General features: G+C 48.5%; 1 protein-coding gene across 3 annotated transcripts in view; it reads left to right on the top strand.

The window, feature by feature from the left end:
* tiam2a (TIAM Rac1 associated GEF 2a) overlaps positions 1-22,130 on the top strand; it is a 75,637-nt gene that overhangs the window by 46,927 nt on the left and 6,580 nt on the right. For 2 of the 3 annotated variants that reach the window (XM_071905809.2, XM_071905812.2), the window contains 10 exons: positions 812-988; positions 1,610-1,714; positions 1,834-1,912; positions 2,061-2,150; positions 2,243-2,461; positions 5,240-5,334; positions 16,328-16,558; positions 17,777-17,845; positions 18,839-18,964; positions 19,749-19,857. In XM_071905809.2, the coding sequence (XP_071761910.2) occupies positions 812-988; positions 1,610-1,714; positions 1,834-1,912; positions 2,061-2,150; positions 2,243-2,461; positions 5,240-5,334; positions 16,328-16,558; positions 17,777-17,845; positions 18,839-18,964; positions 19,749-19,857 (1,300 nt within the window). The remainder of the gene's footprint in view (positions 1-811; positions 989-1,609; positions 1,715-1,833; positions 1,913-2,060; positions 2,151-2,242; positions 2,462-5,239; positions 5,335-16,327; positions 16,559-17,776; positions 17,846-18,838; positions 18,965-19,748; positions 19,858-22,130) is intronic. The other variant, XM_071905811.2, reaches the window with a different exon arrangement.

Raw genomic sequence — 22,130 nt, forward strand, 5'->3', positions numbered from 1 at the left:
TCAGTCTAGCCGAGAGCCCGAACCATTTTTGTCAGAAGTGCTGAATCATTGGTTGCTTCAACCCATGAGGTTTGGTACATTTGGCGTGATTGAGTGTTTCCTCAAGATGTAGAGCCTTGATAGTTGTGGTCTTAGGCTGCGCTTCGGCGTCTCCCACAGCCCCCACAGTGCAACAGTGGCGCTTTTCCCTCCAGAGACACAGAGTCGCAACCAAAACCCCCAAATGGCCGCCTGTGAGGCCCAGTGGCTGGCTAACCCCAGCACTAATACCCAGCTCAAACCTCACTGTTAATGCCACCGACAAATAATCGCCTTCAAATGGCTCTTTTGAGAGGCTGACGGAATTTGAATGTGTTTGCCTCATACGTCACTCAACTCAGAAGTACGTGAACGGCTTTTAGGACCAAATAAGTCAGAGTGCCGGAGAGCTGCGCGGATGATATCTCGTCGTCTGGACCTGCCAATAGACCCCCTGCCAATCCTCTTGTGTACACGATCATTACGATGACTATTATGTGAAGCAACTGCCGTCTATGTTGTCAAATGAATTTCTGAAAGCCTAATTGTATGGCATCTTTGCTCCACGGCTTGATCCACGGCCAAGCTCCGCATTTAGACTAATGGAACTGTATTGATTTGTGTGCTGTTACTCAAACTCAGTCTCTCTCTCTCTCTCTCTCTCTCTGTCTCTGTTGCCATTGCTCTCTCTCCTCCCTCCGTCTTCACTCTCATGCTCCTCACCCCCACCCTCCTCCTTCTTTACTCTCCCTCCCTCCCTCCCTCTTCTTTGCCTCCTTCCCTCCCCCTACAGAGGCTGGACGTGCTGACCAACATCTACTCCATGTCGCCCCCTGAGGGCGGTGTCTGGGACGGCAGCAGCGGTGGCACAGAGGTGCTGACCTGCGTCTACATGCCAGACAGCCTGACGGTCCAAGTCCCTGTCAGAAGAGACCAGACAGCCGCTGAGCTCCTCTCCACAGCCTGCAAGGTAGGAAGGGAGGGGGAAGAGGAGAAGTGGGGGGGGGGGGGGTTTCAGAGAAATGATGCCTTGTCACTGAGATGAGAGAAAGATATTCCAGATAGTTGTAGCAAAACAGCGATGTGATTTGGATTTTTTTTCTGGATCATGTCTCGGGACACAACCTGCCATTCTTACATAAAAGACCTGTTGCTGTCCTATTTTCATTGTTTTTTTTAGCCAAATGGCAGTATACATGATTGTCATTCATCATACGTACATGTCAAACATATCATTTATTGCTTCAAAGCTGTTGTAAAAAGCAGTTGTGTCAATTCACACCCTTTCGGCGTGTGTGATCCACTCACATCTTCATCATTAAAGGTTAAATAGTCATTGTCGGAGCGTCTGTAACAGCTTGTACACAGATCCTGTTGTATTATGCTCCCATGGGACCACAATCCCTGGGGCAAAGTTATTTTGTTTACCGCAACTGTCTTGACACCCAGTGTAAAGTCAATAGGTAATTCTGCTGTATTTCACACCTTTGCCATGCAGCAGCTGTCAGGCTCGGCGTCGGTGCATGAAATATGTATAGATGATGTTCTTGCACACGCAGGCTGTTGACCATTGAGGCTCTTGTGTAAATAGGTGAAACAGCTGGACCCGGGTTCGCACTGCCTCCGACTGCACAGGCAAGTGGGCCAGGATGTGGAGGTTCGATACCTGGCTCCCGGCGAGCTCCTCCACGATGTGGTGAGGAGGACAAACGCGCACAGTCACGCGCGCAGTCACACACACATCTGCATCATCTGGATCATCTGCGCTTTAATCTGTTAGTCTGACACATTGTTTGTGATTTGTTCTCTCCGTAGGCGCAGGATCAGTTGGAGGTGGTCCCATTGAATGTATTTACTCTGCACATGAGCAGGCCGAGTGGCACCGGAGACTTTGGTGAGTCAGCCGTAGAAATTGACTGATGTAGGCCTAGCTGTGCATTCAGTTTCATGCACATGTCACATGAACACTCAGTTTATCGTCCTGTCTCTTTGTGGATCAGTTTAACTCTGTGTATTTGTCTCTCTATCTCTCTACCTCTCAGGTTTTGCAGTAACGGGGCACATAGACGGCCAGAAGAACAGCAGGATCTTCGTCAGTGAGGTGCTTCCTGATGGACTGGCCTTCAGTGAAGGTACCGACCTGCTTGCCGTGGTTCAGGAACAGAATCATCACACTGTGGCTTCTACTGGCTCTTCTCTAAAACACACCTCTATGCGTCATCAGGTTTGCGGCCAGGCGACGAGATCCTGGTGCTGAACGGCCGGTGCGTGTCGGGTCTGGACCTGACGCTGATCCAGACGCTGTTCGCCGAGCAGGCCCTCCACCTGAGCCTGAGGCGGGACGGCCCCATGCCGCTAGCCCTGGCCTCCGGACACCCCACCCCCCCTCCCAGACACAACCTGGAGGCCCACAACAAACACCACCGAGCCAAGTCCTCCTCAGGTGGATAGAACCATACAAACAACCACACACTTGCATGGCCATCACATCAGCAATGATAAGAAACATTTGCCGAACATAGAGACGGACGCTTGCTGCAGGCAGACGCCCTGAAACAACATGAGTGTGTAGACCTAGTCATTTGTGGAACTGCATTTGCGCAGAGAGGCTATAGATTTTTGCCTGAGAGAGAGAGACTTCAGTGTAAAATTGAAAGCGCATTTGATATTGATACCATGTAGATTCGGTTTGCTTCACATGGGCCCCTGGGTGTGACAGATGGTGACAGAGAGAGAGAGCGAGAGAGAATATTATACCTCCTGTGAAATGCCATGACTTGGCAAACCCATCAGAGTAGTGCTAGCTCAGTTCTGTGTACAAGTGTCTTTGTGTGTGGGCAACAGTTTTCTCTGTAAGTGGCCTACCAGCAAGCTGTTGTTGCACCGCATCCGCATCGCGTTTGCATAGCAGTGATCAGCCACGTGTGTCTTTACTGGAAGTCATGCCACAATATTAGGGCCAGTGCTCAAGATCTGCCAGGTACAATATATCTCATCGTACAAGATAATCAATAGTCGGCTGGTGAAATTGACAGCTGTGACTTTTATATTCTCAGTCTTGTCTTTCACACCATCTCCAGTCGTCTCTGTTTGCTGAGAACAGATAGTTGTTTTAACATCCCCACCCCTAGCTAGCCGCCACACTTCCCTTCCAGTTGAGACCTCTACTTCCTTAAAACAAAAAACTCATTCACTGCACTCAGGCTTCTATCAAAAAAAAAAAAAAAAAAGAACCAGCAGAGAGCTCTAGATGATGTTTCACGGCTCTGTGTGTCCCGGGGGAGCAGAAAGGCCAGGAGGTGCTTTTGACCGCGGAGGGCTCATTATCGCTGTGAATGTATAGTATCCTGTCAGCTCGTTTTAATCTCGGCGTGAGCGCGGGGTGTCACAGCTGAACAGTCAGGTCGCCCGTGTAGCCGGACAAACACAGCTGATGCCCGGCTGGCTGAGAAGCATCCGGTCCTTTTTCAAAGGTCGCTCTAAAGGTAAGGGAAATTCTGCCAAAGACAAATGATGTGCGCCGCTGCCAGCAAGTTTGGGATTTGATGTGCTGTACTTCTACAGGTGTTTGTAAGAATCAGATGTTTTTTCATAGATATGGTCCAGATTTTTATTGCCATATCAATCTAGGTTGCTGGGAATTTGTCTGTGTTCTCAGGATAGACACAAGCCAGGTACACAAATACATAATGTATACCTCCGAATACTAACACAATGCTCATTATCAGTGACAGCAATAAATACACAAATTAGTCAGGAATGGTCAGTTAATAGACCTGGACAAGTGCAGAAAGTGACAAGCTTCAAAATAAAAACAATAAATACATTTTTTAAAGATTATTTTTGGGCATTTTTGTCTTTATTAGACTATCATACTAGAGCGAGACAGTAAATATTGGGGGAGAGAGAGAAGGGGATGACATGTGACTAAAGTCCTGGGCCAGATTCAAAGCCACGTCGCAATAAAATGGTATATGCAGGATGTACAGGATGTCCAAGCAATAAATAAATTTAAATGAATAAAATTAAACAAAATTCAGCGGGCTGTTTTGCTGACGTTCTCCTGAACGTGGAAAACATTTTATGTTTTTTTTATTGCTTTCTCTCATCATGTTTGTAACTTCTAAACTGCACAGGAAGTCTGTTTCAGGGCGAGTGAAAGTCTTAATAGTCTGGTCTTAATTACAGTAATACATTAGTATTGTACTTCCCCCACCAAAACCACAGTTGAACAGTGTGTGAGGATGACTGGAAGGCCTCACCGCATGATGTGAACAAAGTGGCTGCAGTTTGCTCCTCCTCCTCTAGAGGGCGTATGATCCCAGGCAGGCGAGGAGGAGGCAGGGAGGCAAACGCTGTCAGTGGAGAATTATCACTTTGTCTGAGGCAAATTACACAAATGGCTTTCATGATGGCATTCCTAGAAGGGAGCTGTCTGTCATGTTGACGCACCCAGCCCGATGCAAAGGGATAAGACAAGAGAATGGGATGCAGCTGACTAGATATCTTTTGTAACCCCCACTTTAGTAATCAGACCCTCGGTTGACAGTGATTATCAGCTTAGAAAGGAGAATTTCAACTCAACATGAGGTCCAGAAGTTTCCTTTTGTTTCCCGCCGTCACATTGGCCTGCCTCCCAGGCTACAATCAGGAGGAAATTGTTTTCATGCACCAACTGCTAGAAAGTTGTCCTCAGGACCTTGAATGTAATGAGATGTAGGGAGAACAGGGAAATGTTTTCAACACACCCGGTTACTCAAATCAAATCCTCTCTCATCCAGTCAGCACGGCACATTTGCAAATATACATTTTTCTAAAGTGGGATTTTCAGGAAAACCACTAGTGAGCTTCATCCACAGATGCGTTTTTTGGCATTTCTCATTCAAACAAGAATAGAGATAACTGGGATTCTTTTATTAGGATTGCCAAGTGGAAGACTTGTGTTTTTTTTGTGGGGGATGACTGTATGCCATGGCCATTTTTAGAATGGAGACATATTTAAGTTCTCAGCGACTGGCGGGCGCCCGTGACGGCTTAGGCTGTAACCAGCCAGCATTGTTTATGTTTTGTGGTCTGTAGAAGGATGTGCTGTAGTAAATACCATTCCCATTCAGAGGCAATGATGGGTGGTGTGAGCATGACAGCAGACACACACACACACACACACACACACACACTGAGTGATGCTAAAGCTAATGTGAACTGTCCTCTCTCTCTCCAGATGTGTGCACTGTGGCTGATGGTGGCGAGTCCCTGGGCCTAGGAATGGAGAATGGTCACTCCCATCATGCACATAGGCCTGTTCAACACAGTAAGGTAAGATGTGTTTGTCAAAGTATTGCTGTTGTCTTGGAGACATCCACATCCCTCTCTTTCTCTCCCAATTTTATGTGTGTGTTTATATATGTGTGTGTGTGTGTGTGTGTGCGTGGCCATCGTCAGTGGCAGCTGTGGAGCTGTCAGAAGCCAGGCTGGCACCAATCCTCAGCATTACCATAATTAGGCTACTCCATCATAGCCACTGGTATAAACACAGCTTATTACTGTCACGTAGACAGGATGCAGACTGAGAGAAGAGGCTGTCCTAACGCACATACTCTAACCGCCTCCTACACACACACACACACACACACACACACATACACACTTGATGATAAGGCATGGACCAAAGCCCTCAGTTGACACAGTTGTCTCTGTTGCCTAATACTCCACTGTCATCCTCACTTCCTCTCCCCCATATGTATTCCACTGTAGCATTAAGAACTAGACAGGCAGACATTTTGTTTGGAAGAAGCTGACATTTTCATGCATCTTCTTCCCGGTGCTTGGCACTGAGTTTGGAGTCCTGGCTTTGGTCTCAAACAGACAACTGAGGATGCCAGTGCGGGCAAACGGTACCCTGCAGTTTATACACCTCTCGAATTCCATCTCGATTTAACTTTGCAAGAAGAACTTCTCAGTAAGTATGCCAAATAGTCTTCCCTTGTGAATTTAGGCAGATTGCATGCCTATTTCTGTCCTTTGTCGATTTCTGTATATCCGGTCAGGTTTTTGATATGTAAACTAACGTTATTGAAGTCATTAAATTGAGCGTGGGCGTCCCGTCGGGAATTATCCCTCGGCGTTGCGGTGGTGTAATAGGGGAGAATCTCTGCGCCGGCTCTTATTGAGGGGAGCCGTAATGAGCGTGTGTGGTCATCCTGAAAAGCCATGTGTTAATGATGTGGGACGTGGCTGGAAGGGCGAGGACGTCTGCAGATGTGCGTTCATGCGTTCACATTTCTCTTGCATCATTCATCTAATGCTCCGCGTCCTTTAGGCCGCGTAGACCTCATCAAAAATTGTGAGCATATCCCGCACACTTTTAACAATCTGCTTATTACGCAACGTGGGCTGAATGAAAAAGGGACTGGGCAGTGTTTTCCCATTTCCTTAATGACCCATCGATGGTTAATCCAAGCCAAATGTCCAGAAACCGCTGCTAATTAGCGTGACTGCCGCGGCTGTATTGTTATTGTGTGTGTCAGTAGACGCTGTGCAGCGTTTGACCCGGGGTCAGCCAGGAGGTGGATTAGAGAGAGACAAGTCGCTCTGCTCTCTCCTCTCTGTTCTCCCTCTCTGCTCGGCTCTCTTTCTGTTTGCCCAGCGACATGAGTCAGTCCCACTGCGCTGGGATCTGCACTGCACCACTGCTGCTGCTGCTCAGCGCTCTGCTCTGGGCTCGCCGTTTGTCTTTTACTGGGGAACGGGGACTGAATGGAAGAATGGAAGCTAGGTGTGTGTGTGTGTGTGGGAGGGAAAGAGGGAGGGAGGGATGCTATGATGAATGTGTGTGTGCACGCGCCACTGCATAGGTGCGTGTACGAGACCCCGGAGGAGGAAAAGAGAAAGAAGCTCTTCTTGCTCCCATCAGATAGAGCCAGATACTGTAAAGGCAATAAAAAAAAACACAACGCAGGGTGAGATACTGGCGCTGGTAGATCTGATTGCTGCCGTCGCAAAGAGCCGAATTTAATCCCCGCACTGCCGTCAGGTGGTTCTCTGGGGTGGAAGGAAAAAAAAAATCGAGTCGCCGGGTAGAAAATCAGCCATGTATCAGCATATTGGTGCACACACACGCATGCACACGGCGTTCTGAAAAGTCAATTGAGACGGATGGGAGGGAAAGACTCATTTCAAGCCTCTTGTCACACCTTGTAATCGGCTGCCTCACTAGACTGACTACCTTTGATTAATTGGTCCGTTGCATTCCAATTTGCGCTTATTACACCAGAGAGCCGTGTGTTAGTGTGTGTGTGCATGTGTGTGTTTAGAGGGAAGTGCTTACTAGGCAGAGTTAACAGTGTTGTTTACCATTGGGATATTGAATGCGATTTCCTGTGGCTGTGTGTTACTTAATGATATATTTGGCTATAGAGCACCATAGCAGTCGGTTTAATGCGATGTTATGGAACCATTATGAGCTTAAAGAATCGATTGAAGAAGTCAACTGCTTTGGCCCTAGATAAGTCCCTTGAGGCACCTCCAATTGAATTGATTTGACATGCTAACGTAGGTTTAGCTAAATAATGCACTTATAACGTAGCTTATTGGCAAAATCGGAATGCCAGCATCCACATTGTTCACACCTCAAAACGAATCTGCACCAGTTTGGGAGCTGAAGGGCTAGAGTAAGGGATTGGCAGGTCATCAACACATTCTCATGCATACAACAACACACACACACACACACACACACACACACATATATATACAGTATATACAGCACACCAGGCACTCCCATTAGACAGATGGGAGGACATGGGAGGTAATCTGGCATGGTCTGCCCTCTCCACATGGCACCAGCCCACTGTAGGGAATTCACACGCATGTATACAGGCACACACACACACACACACAGATAAACACACTGCGCTGTCTTTATGGTCTACATCACTAAAAAACAAAAACACACAAACTCCTTTTTCCATCCACTCCTGCAGGCTGCCATTCCTATAGTCTGTCCATTTCTTGTATGAGGTTATTGATGAATATGTGTGTTTTAGTGTAATTTAGTGTGGGGTTTAATGATTAAATACTATAATTCTATTATTTATTATATATGATCAGGTAAAGGTTTGCTAGTTGACTTCTGCCAGTTACTTGAATGTCAAAGTAGCTGGTAATGTCTCAGTCTTATATTAAACTATAGGCTAAACAGCAGACAGGCATATTAAGCCTCTTTGCTTTGTCCAGACCAGACCTTTTAACTAAGAGCATTTAAATGGATTTGTAAAGAGAGCAGTGACTGCACCCTTCCTCGGTCTGACTGTCAAAACAGACTGACTTGGCTTGATTCACTTAACTGGTGGTGATGTTGTTGTTCTGTGCCACGGAGTGAGAACTAGGCTTCTATACAGTTAGTAGCTGGTTTGTCTCATGCTTTTTTTTTTTACCTATTGAATAATTCTCTTTCTCTACTCTCTATTCTCAGCATAAGAAAAGAGTCTGAGAGGTGTTTTTAGCACTTTTTAGAATGTGTGAATATGAGTAAGTTTAATTATTCAGTTTCACTGCTCCTCTCTTGTCATAGGCTTTAGACTTCAAAAAGATATATCAGATGCTTACGGATATGAGGCTGTATCAGCTCCTTCAAACACGATCCCGTCTTCCTTGGAGCTGCGACCATCCCCTCCCCAAATTTTGGAGAATCCCCTACTTCCGCCTTGAGTGCGTGAATGTGTGTGTGGCGTGCGGGCTGGGGTGGTTAGCTGGAGAGGGGAGGGGGGTATGTGTGTTATGACTAAGCCCATCAGCCACCATCTGGCCGCGAGCAGGCTAATAATCTGGGTTTACTGCTGTCAGTGGAGTTAATGCCAACGCTAGCCTGCCCTTGTCGGTCTGCCCCACTGTAAACAACGAGACAGAGCTGGAGATATATAGAGAGAGAGGGCAGGATAGACAGAGGGACCGACTGGGACCCGGATCCGCCATGACCCAGATCTGGATGTAATGGCCGAACCGGGGGCGCCCAGCGTGGCCGCGGCCGTCACCGTAGTGCCGGTGCCGGTCGTGGTCCTCCTAGCCGACGAGGACCCCCGGCCGTGCGTCTACCACACCACCTTAATCGAGCTGTTTATCCGGGACCAGTCGCCGGCCCAGGCCCTGTGCTCCCTGCTGGCGATGTGCTGGTGCTGGCCGTCCGGCTGCGAGGCCGGGGAGACGGACGTGTTCCTGGGCTCGGCGCTGCTCGGCCTGCGGGGGCTCCTCAAAGACAAGCTGGCCTGCCTGGCCCAGGACATGGCCGCCTGCCTGTCCTGCCAGAGAGACGGCAAAGGGGACAAACGACCGGTAACTACGGGCCGATGGGCTGGTTGCCTGTGGGGGTTTGTAGGCTGTTTTTGTTGTAATGTTTGAACCTGATTTTGGTTGCTTTTGGTGATGTAGGAATTGCTTATTCTACTGTTGCACTCTTTGTTAGTCGCTCTGGGCATTATCTGATTTATGAAAAGAAATAAAGTTGTATTTTTGTGATACCGTAGCTGCAAATTTTCACACAACTCTTCAGCATTTTAGATATAATTCTAACACCTCGTGAATTCCAGCATAGTAACATGTACAGTGTATCTGACACATGTATAATTGTGTTACCGTTTCCCTACTTGTTTGTGCTTTTACTGAGTCCTCCTACATCCACCCTATTCCATCTCTGCTTCAACCCCCTCGGGTAAGGTTTATAGTGAAGGCAGATGGGAGCAGGTCAGGAGGGCACTGCCTTAATGGGCGTGTATTCTCTCTGAAACTGTCCCCTTGGTTGCTCATTGTGTCTGTTATCTGTTGATATCATGTTGTATGGTGTAGATAGACCAGGGTGCTCGGCCTGCTCCTGAATCACCGTGGCTCAGCTGTTTCCAGGTCAGGAGGGGAATGTGCAGGAGCGCAGGGTTTCCCCATTAGTTATTCCACAGGCTTGTATTTCAGCGGGTCACATTTAATGTTCGTTACAAGCGTTTCTGCTTTACCTTCCATTTGCTTTCATTTTGTTTTAGGCGTGTTCACGTAATAAGAATAGTGGATCGCGATACCGCTTCTTTGCCTTTTGTGCTGGCAGTCACGCAGCGGAGTGGCTCTGAATAGCCTAGGGGACCCGGCAGAATGGGTTTTTTAATCTGAGGCCGACTTCATTATTAAAACACACTCTCTCCCAAAGTCCTCCGAGACTCGGCGGAATAATATTTGTTTAGGATGAATAATAAAAGGCGTAAATGGGCTTGAGCGGAGCGCGACGGGACGAGCCCTCCCTCTCATCATCCTCTCTCCTCCCCTCCACTCCGTATGATTTACGAGCGCGCGTCTTCCTTTATTGAGCTTTGAAAAGAAGATGGCATCGTGGCACTATAGCCCCCTAACATGGCAAATGAATCAACAGGCCTGCCTACCGGCCGCTGGGCCTCCTCCCTCTCTCTCCCTTTCTCTCTCTCCGAGTCTCTCTCACGGTGGCAATGACAAGGCTCTTCCCTATGAGGGATGGGCAAAGCCAGCCCCAGGGACACGCCTGTATTTCATCCTCTCGCCTTTATCCTCTGCCGCCCCACGTTTTGTTTGTTTATTCCAGCGACGAGAGGGCCTCTCCGCTGGTGAAAGCGCAAGGCTTCTCCTTTGATTTGAGCAGCGTTTCATCTGCAAAGTAGGCTGAGCTCTGTACATAATGACTCCATCGGAGCGTTGAAGGCAGATGGAGACAGTGTTTAGTGTTTATCTTGCAACCTCCTAGTTTGACAGAGTCGGGGCTTTTTTTTTGTTTTTGTTTTTGTTTTTTTTGCAAGTGTTTACACCCAACACTTGGAAAACAAGTATTGGAATATGATTCAAATGAGACTGAATAAGACTGGGGTGGCATGCTGTATCATCCTGGTAACTTCACAGCTGTTGTGTGTGTGTGTGTGTGTGTGTGTGTGTGCGCACCATAGAGTGGGGTCTATAAGCCATTACAATACTGTATGGTGAGTACATGTGGTTACGCTCATCAGTGAGTGTCATGAGCATCATTTTGTGTGTAGTTGGATTCGACATCTTCCTTGAATTCATGGGGGGAAGTAGAGAGGAGGGGGCGTTTGATTTCAACATGTGTATGAGATGAAGGCAGTAAGGTGCTGTGGACAATACACAGCCTCTAGTTGGAAACTGCTCATGGGGCTTATCAGCCCGGTTGACAGTAGGCTGCCCTGTCCTTACCTGCCTCTCCAACCTCTTCGGGCCTTACCGAGGACTCTCTCTCACACACACACACCTTCACACACACCTTGAGCCTGCATAGTCCTCTTATGGGATACCAGACAGGAAAGTATCTGAGTCAGGTGCTTACCTGCTAAATCAAGGGTTCATAATCCTTCCCCCTAATTGGACTAGACTGATAGTGAATGTGCCCTCAGCCGGCAACAGGACTCAATTTGGGCTATAATTTAGTCAGTTTAGAAGGCAAAAACAAACAGTATTTCTATGGATAGAGTCTGTGTGCTTATCCCATGTAAAACTAGACCCCTGCAGTGAGAGACACGCCGTCCCATTTCATTCTTGTGCGAGACCATAGTTTAGATTCCTGCTCTGTTATCAGCACCCCCGCCGGCCCAGAGCCTCCCCTATTGGAGTCAGCCATTCCTCTCTGTGTGGAGGTAACAAGCCAGAACAGTCTACATTGTACTGCCGCTATTGAGAGACTGGACACCGACGCAGCCCAGGGCCTCTCCATTCAGCTCTTTGGAAATTACACCGGGGGGGAGGGGTGGGGGGGGGGTCACACGGAGCCGAGCAGGAGCGGAAGAAGGAGAGGAAGAGGAAGGGGAAAATGGGGATACCTGGAGATAGATGGACAGAGCATAGGGAAGCAAGATGGATGGGGAGGCGGAGACGCAGAAAGGCCGACGTTGATGGAAAGAGACAGACGGCGAGAGCGGGGGGACGTGGCTGCCAGGGGAGGAATTCCCCTCCGTCTGCACAAGCCGAGCGGTCAGACCGTCCGCCGCTGATTGATATGCAGATTAGCAAAACAAACCGGCAGCAAGCACTTTTTTTTTTTCTCTCTCTCTCTGCCTACGCCCACAGAACGGCAGGACACGGGATCAATGGGCTCTATCCCCATCAAAGCCCCACTCAGAGGCAAAGGTGTACTCCAGACTGAGGCTTCAAAACCGGGGGCCTGACGGAGAGACGGGTGGTCACTAATGAGAAAGAAAGCAGGGGAGGAGGAGGGGGAGGAACGTTGAAGAAGGGGGTCACTGACTGACCATCAGACAGAGAGGATAGAATACATCTATACACATTTTAACTCCAGTCCAAGTCTAGCTGTGGTCGGTACACACGACCCCGGGCCGTCTGCGGAGCGCTCATGCCAGCCTCCAGGACTGGCAGGCTGCGGAGGAAGGGCTGCTCCCTGGCCCGCAGGACCCAGCGGCAGGCCACCGCAGCATGGAGGCTGCTCTACAGGCTGCTCTTCATGGTGAGAGGGGCCATCCGGAAAACGGAAATGGGAAACATCTAAAGGGAATCATTAATTGCTGAGATGAGAGACGCTTTGTGATACTGTTGGTTCTGGGTTGTTGTTTTTACGTGAGGGGCTCATCAGTAGAGAGGATGGCAAGTCAAAGTGGGTCTTTATCAGCACTCTACATTGTTTTAAGTGTTGCCACTACTGAAAGAGAGTAGGTTTAATAAGGGCTTCGTGGATTGTTGAAAAAGAGGTGATTTGATTTCAGAGAGAGAAAGAGAGGTAGACAGGCTGCTGTTGTAGGTTTAGCTTTGTTTAAGTCATGGGAATCTCCCTTTGTGGTTTGGAAATGTATTGTGGGTGGATTGAGAGACATAAGGATGCCTACTTGTGTTGACTTTGAGGTCTAGTCCACTGTGGTCACCATGTACGGTCAGTTAAGACTGACAGAAATGCTCAAGTCCAGTGGAATGAAACAGTTGTTTTCACTGTATGGAATGAGAAAAAATGACTTCACAGCTTCTCGATTCATGTAGTTTTTACCTGCTAAGGCAAGCTTGGAGAGATGTTTCTTCATGTAAAGAATTCTTTCCTAAATCGGCTAAAGGGCATAAACAGTGAGGGGAGGTAGGAGCACGAGCCGGAGCTGTCAAGTGTCAGCGAGAAAACAGCGAGACAACCTGAATAGGAATTCAGCGCGCCGCTGTCGGATCCACTCGTCTTTCCCGGCGCTCCCAGGCTTTTCTCCCGCCTCCGCCGGCTCCCGTTCCCGGCTCTTAATTGGTTATTTGGGCTAGCTGTCAGGCTGTGTTGGTGGGATTGTTGTGAGGCAATCGCAATTCCTGAGTCATGACAGTGTGTGGGTCCGTCTCTCTCTCTCTCCTCTCTCTCTCCCCATCTGTCTCTTTCTTTCTGCCCACCTCTCCTAGTCACGCTCTAATGCAGGTATCTGCCATTTAAGAGTTGAAGAAAATGTTATTTAGTGAGGGAGCTGTGTGAGAGGAGAAAGTGTGTGTGTGTTTTCCCTGTGGCGGCAAGTTCATGTGTGTGCGTGCGTGCGTGCGTTTCCGCGTGTCCATGCCTTTTTGCCGCACCGCGCAGCTCTGCAATTGTCTCATTTGTGTGTGTGTGTGTGAGGTGAACATGAGCCCATATCCCTCCAGTGCGTGCGTGCGTGCGTGCGTGCGTGCGTGTGTGTGATGAGAATTAACTCACCGGTTGAGCAGCGCTGCATGCTATTTGCCACACACACACACGCACACACATGTTCCTAAAGACCCAGGCAGGCCTCGTCTCCCTCCGGACGCCAGTAGCTGAAATAAACGGCAGATATTGCTGTTATCTGTCTCCACAAGGCTGCCTCTCCCCTGTCTGGAGCTACCGGCGGGCTATTTGATGAATATGTCGCTCTGATATCCTTCAACCTCTGTGCTTCCTACACACAATCTCTCCCTGTCTGCCTGCCCGCCTGCCTGCCTGCCACAATATGGAGTTTTTAGAGTGAGTGTGTGTGTGTGTGTGTGTCAATGAGTGAAGGTTGACCGGCTCCATGTGTGGGGCGCGTGTGGGTTTCATCAGTGTGTGTGGGGTTTTGTCGATGTGTCAGCAGGCGGCCATGGTTACATGGAATATTTTATCATTCTTAATGAATTACTCCCAATTGAGGACGCCAGTTGAATGGATTACATGAACACGAAAGCGATCTGATGAGGTGTGTGTTTACATGCACAAAAGCATGTAATCAGAATCGATGTTGAGAAGGACGTTTTAGATTTTTCCCGCACATTCAATGCCGTCGCTTCCTCCAAGTAGGTGAACATAGGAGGCACAAAGAATATTATGTATTCCAACCACAGAAAGTAGTCGGTTTACGTGTTTTACATCGCTAATATTCCCCTAGTTGAGGCATTTCTCATTCTGATTAGGCTAGTGTCTCCTCATAATTATCAGCCCACATTCGAAGAAACCCCAGAGCCGAGCGCTGGTGTGGGCGGCGGATCACTTGAAACAGACTGCCGAGCCCAGACATGGAGGCCATGCAGAGGCATTTTATCCCCCCCCCCCCCTCTCTCTCTCTCTCTCACTCTCACACTCTCTCTCACACACACACACAGAGTCTATACTGTAGCTTTGGGAGGGCCGTCTCTGGAGTGACCATGCTATAATGAGCTAGCTGATGAGTTGCTGGCTTATTAATGGAAGCCATGATTGTCTGTGGGCGCTCTGGGACGGAGGTGGGGGGTTGGCGGGTCAGGGTGGGGGGTTGGCGAGTCAGGGTGGGGGGGGGGGGGTATAGTCCGCACTAGGATCCGAGCTGAATGACTCCGACTAGCTTTCACACACTGCCTGGGAAGTGTGTGTGTATATATCGATGTCTGTAAGTGTCAGAATGAAGGGTGTATTGATCCATGTGTGTTGCTGCGCAGTCTTTAGTGATGAGACACACTTGAGTGCTTGCTCATGCAGTATTTTAAATAACAGCACACGCACACGCACACACACGCACAGACACAGGCAGGCGGATAGTGCTGAGCAGCTGTTTTGCCTGGCATGGTGGCCATCCCACAGTGCTGTGTTGCTGTGCAGCGGATGGAAACCTGCTATTACTGGCACTTATCTGCCTCTGTCGGATCCAGTGACTGGCCACAGATTATAATGCTACATCATGTCATTCACATGGACAAAGAAGGATCAGTCACCATATCACTATTTTTAACTTAGAAATCGCATCATAATTGAAAGCTTGTGTGTTACAGCCTAGACCAGCTCGGTCCAGTTGATGGTCAGGGAAGAAATTCGGATGGCTGTGTGCCAAAGTGCAGTCGATATTGTACTTGAATAGCCTCAGGTTGTGCCATACTGGTAAAATATTAGCAAACACTGTATGATATATAAAGACAGGGAAAGATTTTTCCCTCTATCGACTACAGTGGCTGATGGATTCAAAACTGCTTCTTTACCTACCAGGGAATAGAAAAGAAACTCTGATAATGGTATATTTTCTGCCACAGTGGTTCATAGACTAGAGGAATTTACCTGCCACAGGCAAAATTTCCCATTGTGTTGCCGGCGGCTGATGTTAATTTCCCAACCCGGGGCAATACAGTCCAATATGAACTGATATGGGTTACATATCGAACTCCTCTGTAAACGGTACGGCACTGAGTTCTTCATGGGGTTCTACCCATCACAGGCGAACAAAGCAGGTTTGAGGAAATTGTACTGATGTGACTGAGCAGAGGTACTACAGACTACTTAGGCAAACTGAGATGCTGTGACCAAGCAATGCCCCCCCCACCCCCTGTGTCAAATTTAGTGGAATTGATGTGACACAAAGCTGCATAACTGTCCCTTATGGATTTTTGGAAAAATAATGTAATGTGCTATAATGCTATCTGCTAGGATACCCTGCTAATCTTTTAGACGTACAGTCAAATCTTTGCTGCAAAGCCAATTAGCATAGAGTGCATTAGCATAGAGTGCATGACTAAATCTCCATAACACTGTAAGTACTGGTACATACCCAGGGGAACAACTGTCCATGTACAGTGTGTAGAATTATATATCATTATTTTATACAGAACTGGAGCTGAAGCTCAGTTGCTGAATTCTTTTTCTGTAGATTCGATAGTGTGTGTGTGTGTGAGGGATATTAGAGATTTTCAATTAACCTACTCACTGTAAAGCCCGGTACAGTTAGTGTTATCCTTTTTTAATGAGGACAATGCCATTTCTCATAATAAGCGATCCTATCTCCCTCATTTTACCCTGCTGACTGTCATAATCCCTGTCCTCCCTAAACCTAAACCCCCCCCCCCCCCCTCTCTCTCTATCGCCCCCCTACAGAGCGTGGACACGGTGTGCACTCTCTACCAGTCCTTCCAGGACGGGGTGGGCCCGGGATCCGGGGGTCTGATGGAGGACGCCAAGGAGCCTCCGGCGGGGCAGGGGCTAGGCTCGGGCCCCGCGGGAGAGGCCACCACCCTGCTCAGGCCCTGCCCCAAGCACATGAGCGCCACCGAGAGGCTGCGCAAGGTCATCCAGGAGCTGGTGGACACGGAGAAGTCCTATGTGAAGGTGAGAGCTTGGATTCCTGTCATATTAGGATTTAGATTAGGAGATTAACGTGAAGGTTTGAGTGAAGACTCCTAAAGGGAAACTCTTCCCGGTGTTTTTACTTTTTGCTCCTCGGTTATTAAACTATAGATTCAGACGTCTTGTGATCAAGACAGAAAGCACCGCAGCACCTCTGAAACTCATTCCCCACACTTGATTCATGTTTTTTATTGGCCACACATGCCGTCAATCACAAAAAGTAATAACGCACTATACCCGTCAGCTGCCAAGTCCTTTCACATTTTATACGATGCAGAGCGCACAGGAGAGATACAGGACATAAAAAAGCAAGCATTGAGACACAGGTAGAGAGAAACCTCCCTCCATCCCTCCCCCCTCGCCTTGTTTATCTTCCTCCCGCCTCATCATTTAGCCTCCCCTTATAGTTAATGTTTCAGACACAACCTTTTCTTCCCTGATGCACTTTAAAGAGCTACTTTCATGATCTTACATCGTCTCTGTAACGCCTGTCGGAGCTGGCTGATTATTCCCCAAGCCGTCTTTTTCTCTCTCTCTGCGTTTCTCTCTCTTTTTTTTTTCCATTGCGTACACTCAATTTGCATCTCTCTCTCTCTTCTTCTTCTCATCCTTTTTTTTATTAAGTTTCCTTTTTCCTGTATATATACCCTCCTCCTCCTCCTCCTCCCTGTCCGCATGCCGTTGATTTGTAGTTAAGGGAGGAGATTGTCTTCCCAGTGTGCTTTGCTATAGTGGCGGCCTGTTCGCCTGTATCCATTAGTGCACCATAGGCTGGGCTACAGTGCCTGAGGTAGTTGTGTGTGTGTGTGTATGGGGTGGGGTGGGGTGGGGTGGGGGGGGTAGAGGGTAGAGGAGAGAGGAGGAAGCTCATAAATCAACCTAATGAGAATATCCCCACTGATACCAAGACAAGCTGCAGCCACATTAAAGGAGGGGAAGAGAGAGAGAGAGGGAAAGGTAGAGGGGTGAGGGAGGTAGGGAGGTGGGTGGGTGGGGGGGTTGAGGGAAGAAAGAGAGAGATAAGGAGGGAGGTTAGCACAGAGAAAAGGAGGAGGAGTGAAAGCCAGTCTGATGATCAAAGGGCTTTTAAAGGACAGGAAGGTTAAGGGATAATGTTTACCATTGCTGTTTGATTCCCTGTCACTGACCTTCTTTTGGATTTCTGTGTGTGTGTGTGTGTGTGTCTGTGTTTGTGTGTAGGACCTGGCTTGCCTGTTCGAGATCTACCTGAAGCCCCTGCAGAATGAAACCTTCCTCACACTGGACGAGGTACGTTGTGTGTTATGTGTGTGTGTATGAGGTATGGCGACAGTGAGGAGAGCGAGTGTCCCAGTGTCCTGGGAGGGGTTGAGGCTATATAGGACATGGAATTCATTGAGTGTTTATTACCCAGAGGTGATGTCAATGAACCCTGCCAGGCCGTATCTCCCTCATTACCGGTGTGACTGGCTGGAGGACAAATTAGCTTTCCCCTACACTGACCTTCCAGCCGCCCAGAGGGACACGCCAATAAAGGCTGGCTTGAAGGCAAACCCACCCTCTAAAGATCCACCTCAAATTCTCACGCCACAATCTCCCACTGATTTCCCCGTCTTTTTCATCAAGAACCCTCAAATTCGGGATTCATCCTCTTGTTTTAAAATGCCTTAAGTCAGGCTTTGTCTTCATGCGCTCCTGTGGCAACATGCGGCAGTAGCTGCAGAATGCTGATGACCTTAGCGCAGCAGTTCCCAGCCCGCTGTGCAGCGCGGCGCACAGCGTGTGACCTCAAACACAGGACGCCTCTCCCAAGACGCGCCGGTCGATAGGCCGCCGCGCGCCGGGGCAAATTAAAAGGCCATTATGGGACACTGGGACGTGTCCGGGCGCAAAGTGGACAAGGGCGAGTCGGCCTCCGAACGGCTTTTAATGAAGGGAAGTGTTGTGTGTGTGTCTGTGTGTGTCGAGAGGGAGTGCTAGACAGACGCAGACAATAAAGGAACACGCGCTTGTGTGACTGTGTGTTGCAGCAGAGCATCATAGCTTGTCCCTAAGTGCCATTGTCAGAGATGAGCCATCAAGAGTGGAGGTTTTACAACACTCCAGGGCGTCTGTCTGACTGACTGTTATAAATTGCAAGCCATGTATCTTGGCTTTTTCCTTCTCACGTCCTCCCTCATATTCCCCTACACCCCCGCTTCCATCTTTCCCATTCTAACCACTGCTTTTCACATCCATCCTCCCTCTTCCCCTTCCCCCTGTCCCCCCCCCCCCTCTCCCCAGATGGAGAGTCTGTTTGGCAGCCTGCCAGAGATGCTGGACTTCCAGAGGGTCTTCCTCCAGACGCTGGAGGAGAGGATCGCCTCCTCGCCCGACTTCAGCACCCTGGAGACCCCCGCACAGTTCAAGGTGAGATACGCACACAGCGACACACCCTGGGCCTAAAGCGCTTATCAGCAGGCGCTGAGCTCCGTGTCGGCATGGCAAACATCCGCCATGCTGAAGTGTCCTTGGGCAAGTCATTGAATCCACGACCGTTCTCCAGCCGACCCTGACCTCCGACCTCCCTGGGGGGGGGGGTTGGCAAGTGAAAAGAGAATTTCCCTATGGGGATCAATAAAATATCACATGATGGAAGAAGTGACTAGAAATTATCAATGTCCATTTCAAGAATATGACATCAAAAAAGATAATTTCATACCATAATCACCCATAGGATCACACAGCCTTGACCTCTGAAGCAGACCACATACAACATATACTCTCTATCCGGTTGATTTTAGCCACTGTTCCAGTCTACAGCGTGTTCTTTGACATCTTGAGGCTTATAAATAATTGAGGAGGTGTGACAGGAGCATGGCAGGCTGATTTATAGGCTTGACATGACAAGGTGTGGGGTCTATTGATCCAAGCGGCGGTCGACTTGGTGGGATTGTGTGCCGCTGAAAGCCGGTGTACTCTGAGGTTAGGCGAGAGAGAGAGGGAGAGGACAGAGGGGGCGTTTGAAGCGTCTCCCCAGAGAGGCAGGAGAGAGTGGCGGGGTCACGACTTCACATGTTCGCACTCTCTCATTCTCTCTCTCTGTACACTTGGCTTTCCGTGTCATCACTCTCTCCATCGCAGTGTGTCTCTCAGTCCCCGTCTTTTTTTCTGTTTTTTTTTTTACAATCGCCGTTTCTCTCTCCGTTTACAGAAGCTGCTGTTTTCTCTGGGGGGTTCGTTCCTCTACTACGCCGACCACTTCAAGCTCTACAGCGGCTTCTGCGCCAACCACATCAAGGTCCAGAAGGTCCTGGAGAGAGGTACGGTAAACACACAAACTGCACATGAAGGCCTAAATACACACACGCCACCCACAGCGAGCCGGAGACTCAAAACCGGCCTATAGGAAATACACTTGCAGACGCATACTGATCCGAACCATCCCGCACCCCTGCTGAATTTGGCTCCCTTGCACCCGCGTTGCATCAGCGACACCCGCTCGCGGCGCTCCACGTTCAAGGTTTGGCCTCCCGTATTGGGAAACTAATCAATTATGGACGAGAGTAAATGTCCTAGAGTGAGACAGCCGGTGAAAGTGAGGTGAAGTGATGCCACTCCAATTTACTGCAGCCCAGCCTGTTCAGTTGCGTTCTCCAGTCTCCTACACAAACACACACACACACGCAAAATACATGATAAATGATTCCCTTTGTTGTGCTTTCTAAAGTTGAAGCTGATTTGGAATACTCTGATATTTATTGGAATATTCCAGGTTTCGTGCCTCGATTTTATACTTGCTTTGCTGCTTTTATAGCCGTTTCACTGCTTTCGCAAATAGATGAGCAAAAACAAATAACCTCTATTGTCATGCAGCATTACCAGGCCTTGTCCAATAACAGCAGAGATGCAACAGTGACAGCCAGAGAGCCCTAATAATTCCTTGCGTCTCCCTCAGCAAGTGACAGAGTAGAAATGTTAAAGTTGATTTATGGGTGCTAAGACGCCAGCGCCGCTGCCGCTACTCGGGAACGCTGCCCAGCATACAGAGAATTGTAGGAAGATTGGCTTCTTCTGCGACGAGGCGGGTGGGCAAATTGCCCCCCTGTGCCGCTTAAACCCGCCCCATTACCAGGATTGCGTGGGATTTTCCTCGAAGTAGGTAGCAGGATGGATATTTAATAGGATTGGATGGGAGAAAAACAGTCAGAAAAGTCTCTGGTGGGTCAGTTACCTGGAGTAGAATAAAGTGCAGTAAACATGATTATCAAGGCAACACTGGAACAGAGTGGTTGTATTGGTGCGGGAAAGGAGAGGATATTTTTTACCGTTGTGTCGTTGTGCAGTTTAACATTTTAAAAGATCATGAAAATCACGTTTGATTGATGAAAATGCCAACCTCATGCTGTAAAAAGATCAATTTTGCTACAATCCACCCACCGAGGTGCAGCCTCCTCTTCCTCTTTTTTTCAGATGCACCATTAAGAAACTTTTAAACAAAAAGAAGCAGATCTTAGCATATTACTTTGATATTTCTGATGAGTCGGAAGTTCTTCAGATATACTGGAAGTCAGTGGCAAATGCCACCTCAGCACAAAATGGCTCCAAACATTTCAGCGATGGGGAAAAGATGCCGGACGCGAGGCAACGATGACACGGGCTGCACATGTCAGAAACAGCACTGCTCTCCTTTTAACCGAAGCTTTAAATGGTAGGGGTATGTGGTATTACAGCTGGTGACACATGAACCAATATTAGAACACGATGCAGCACTCTAATTGCACAGTGCAGCTGAGAACGGCCCAGCGTAACAAGGCAATAGTTACACGGTGCACACACGGAGTATATGCTTGGCACAGCATGATACAGCACAGCCTGGTCACAACCAGCTGATCCAAGGACACAAAGTAGAATCTGTGGGTGTCTGTCAACCCTTTAAGTAATTATATGCCACCCCCATCCACCCCCCACCCCCTACCCCCTTTCCGCCATGCCAAGGGCCCTGGGTTTCCTGAGTTTCTCTGTTTACTTGTCGGCTCGTTAATTGCCTGCCAATTACTCTGGGAGGTGTCGATGCGGCTGCCTGTCTGTGGCTGGGAGTGCTATAATTAATACTTTAATGGCTCCCCTCAGTCAGCGTAGTGGAAACAGAGGGTGGCTGCGCGGCTCAGGGAAAATGTCATCACCTTTACAGAAGACTGGAGAGTGTCTCGTTCAGTATTATACCTGCCCTTTCACACCATGCTGTTTGCTTCGGCCTAAACTAAGGACATTATATATTTTTTTCACATTGCACATGGCATTTAAGTAACTGAACACAGTTAAGCTAGATTCAGTTTTCCTTTGGCAATGGGAAAACACTCTATCTTAACATTATTATGAGTCTCGATGCTGTGCAGAGTAGTGGATGCTATTAGCAGATGTTTAGACAGTACTGTAGTGGTCATGCTAGGGTGAGGAGAAGCCTACGCTACCCCCTGCTGGAGGGATGTTATTGCACCAGGATGTTGCACTGGGCTCTACAGGGCTTAGGACACAGTAGTGGGACTAGTAGTATGCATTGGAGAGCCTTCATTCATTCTTATTTTCAGATCTG

This window comes from Centroberyx gerrardi, chromosome 17 (genome assembly GCF_048128805.1).
Source record: "Centroberyx gerrardi isolate f3 chromosome 17, fCenGer3.hap1.cur.20231027, whole genome shotgun sequence".
In the NCBI taxonomy this organism is placed as follows: domain Eukaryota; kingdom Metazoa; phylum Chordata; class Actinopteri; order Beryciformes; family Berycidae; genus Centroberyx; species Centroberyx gerrardi.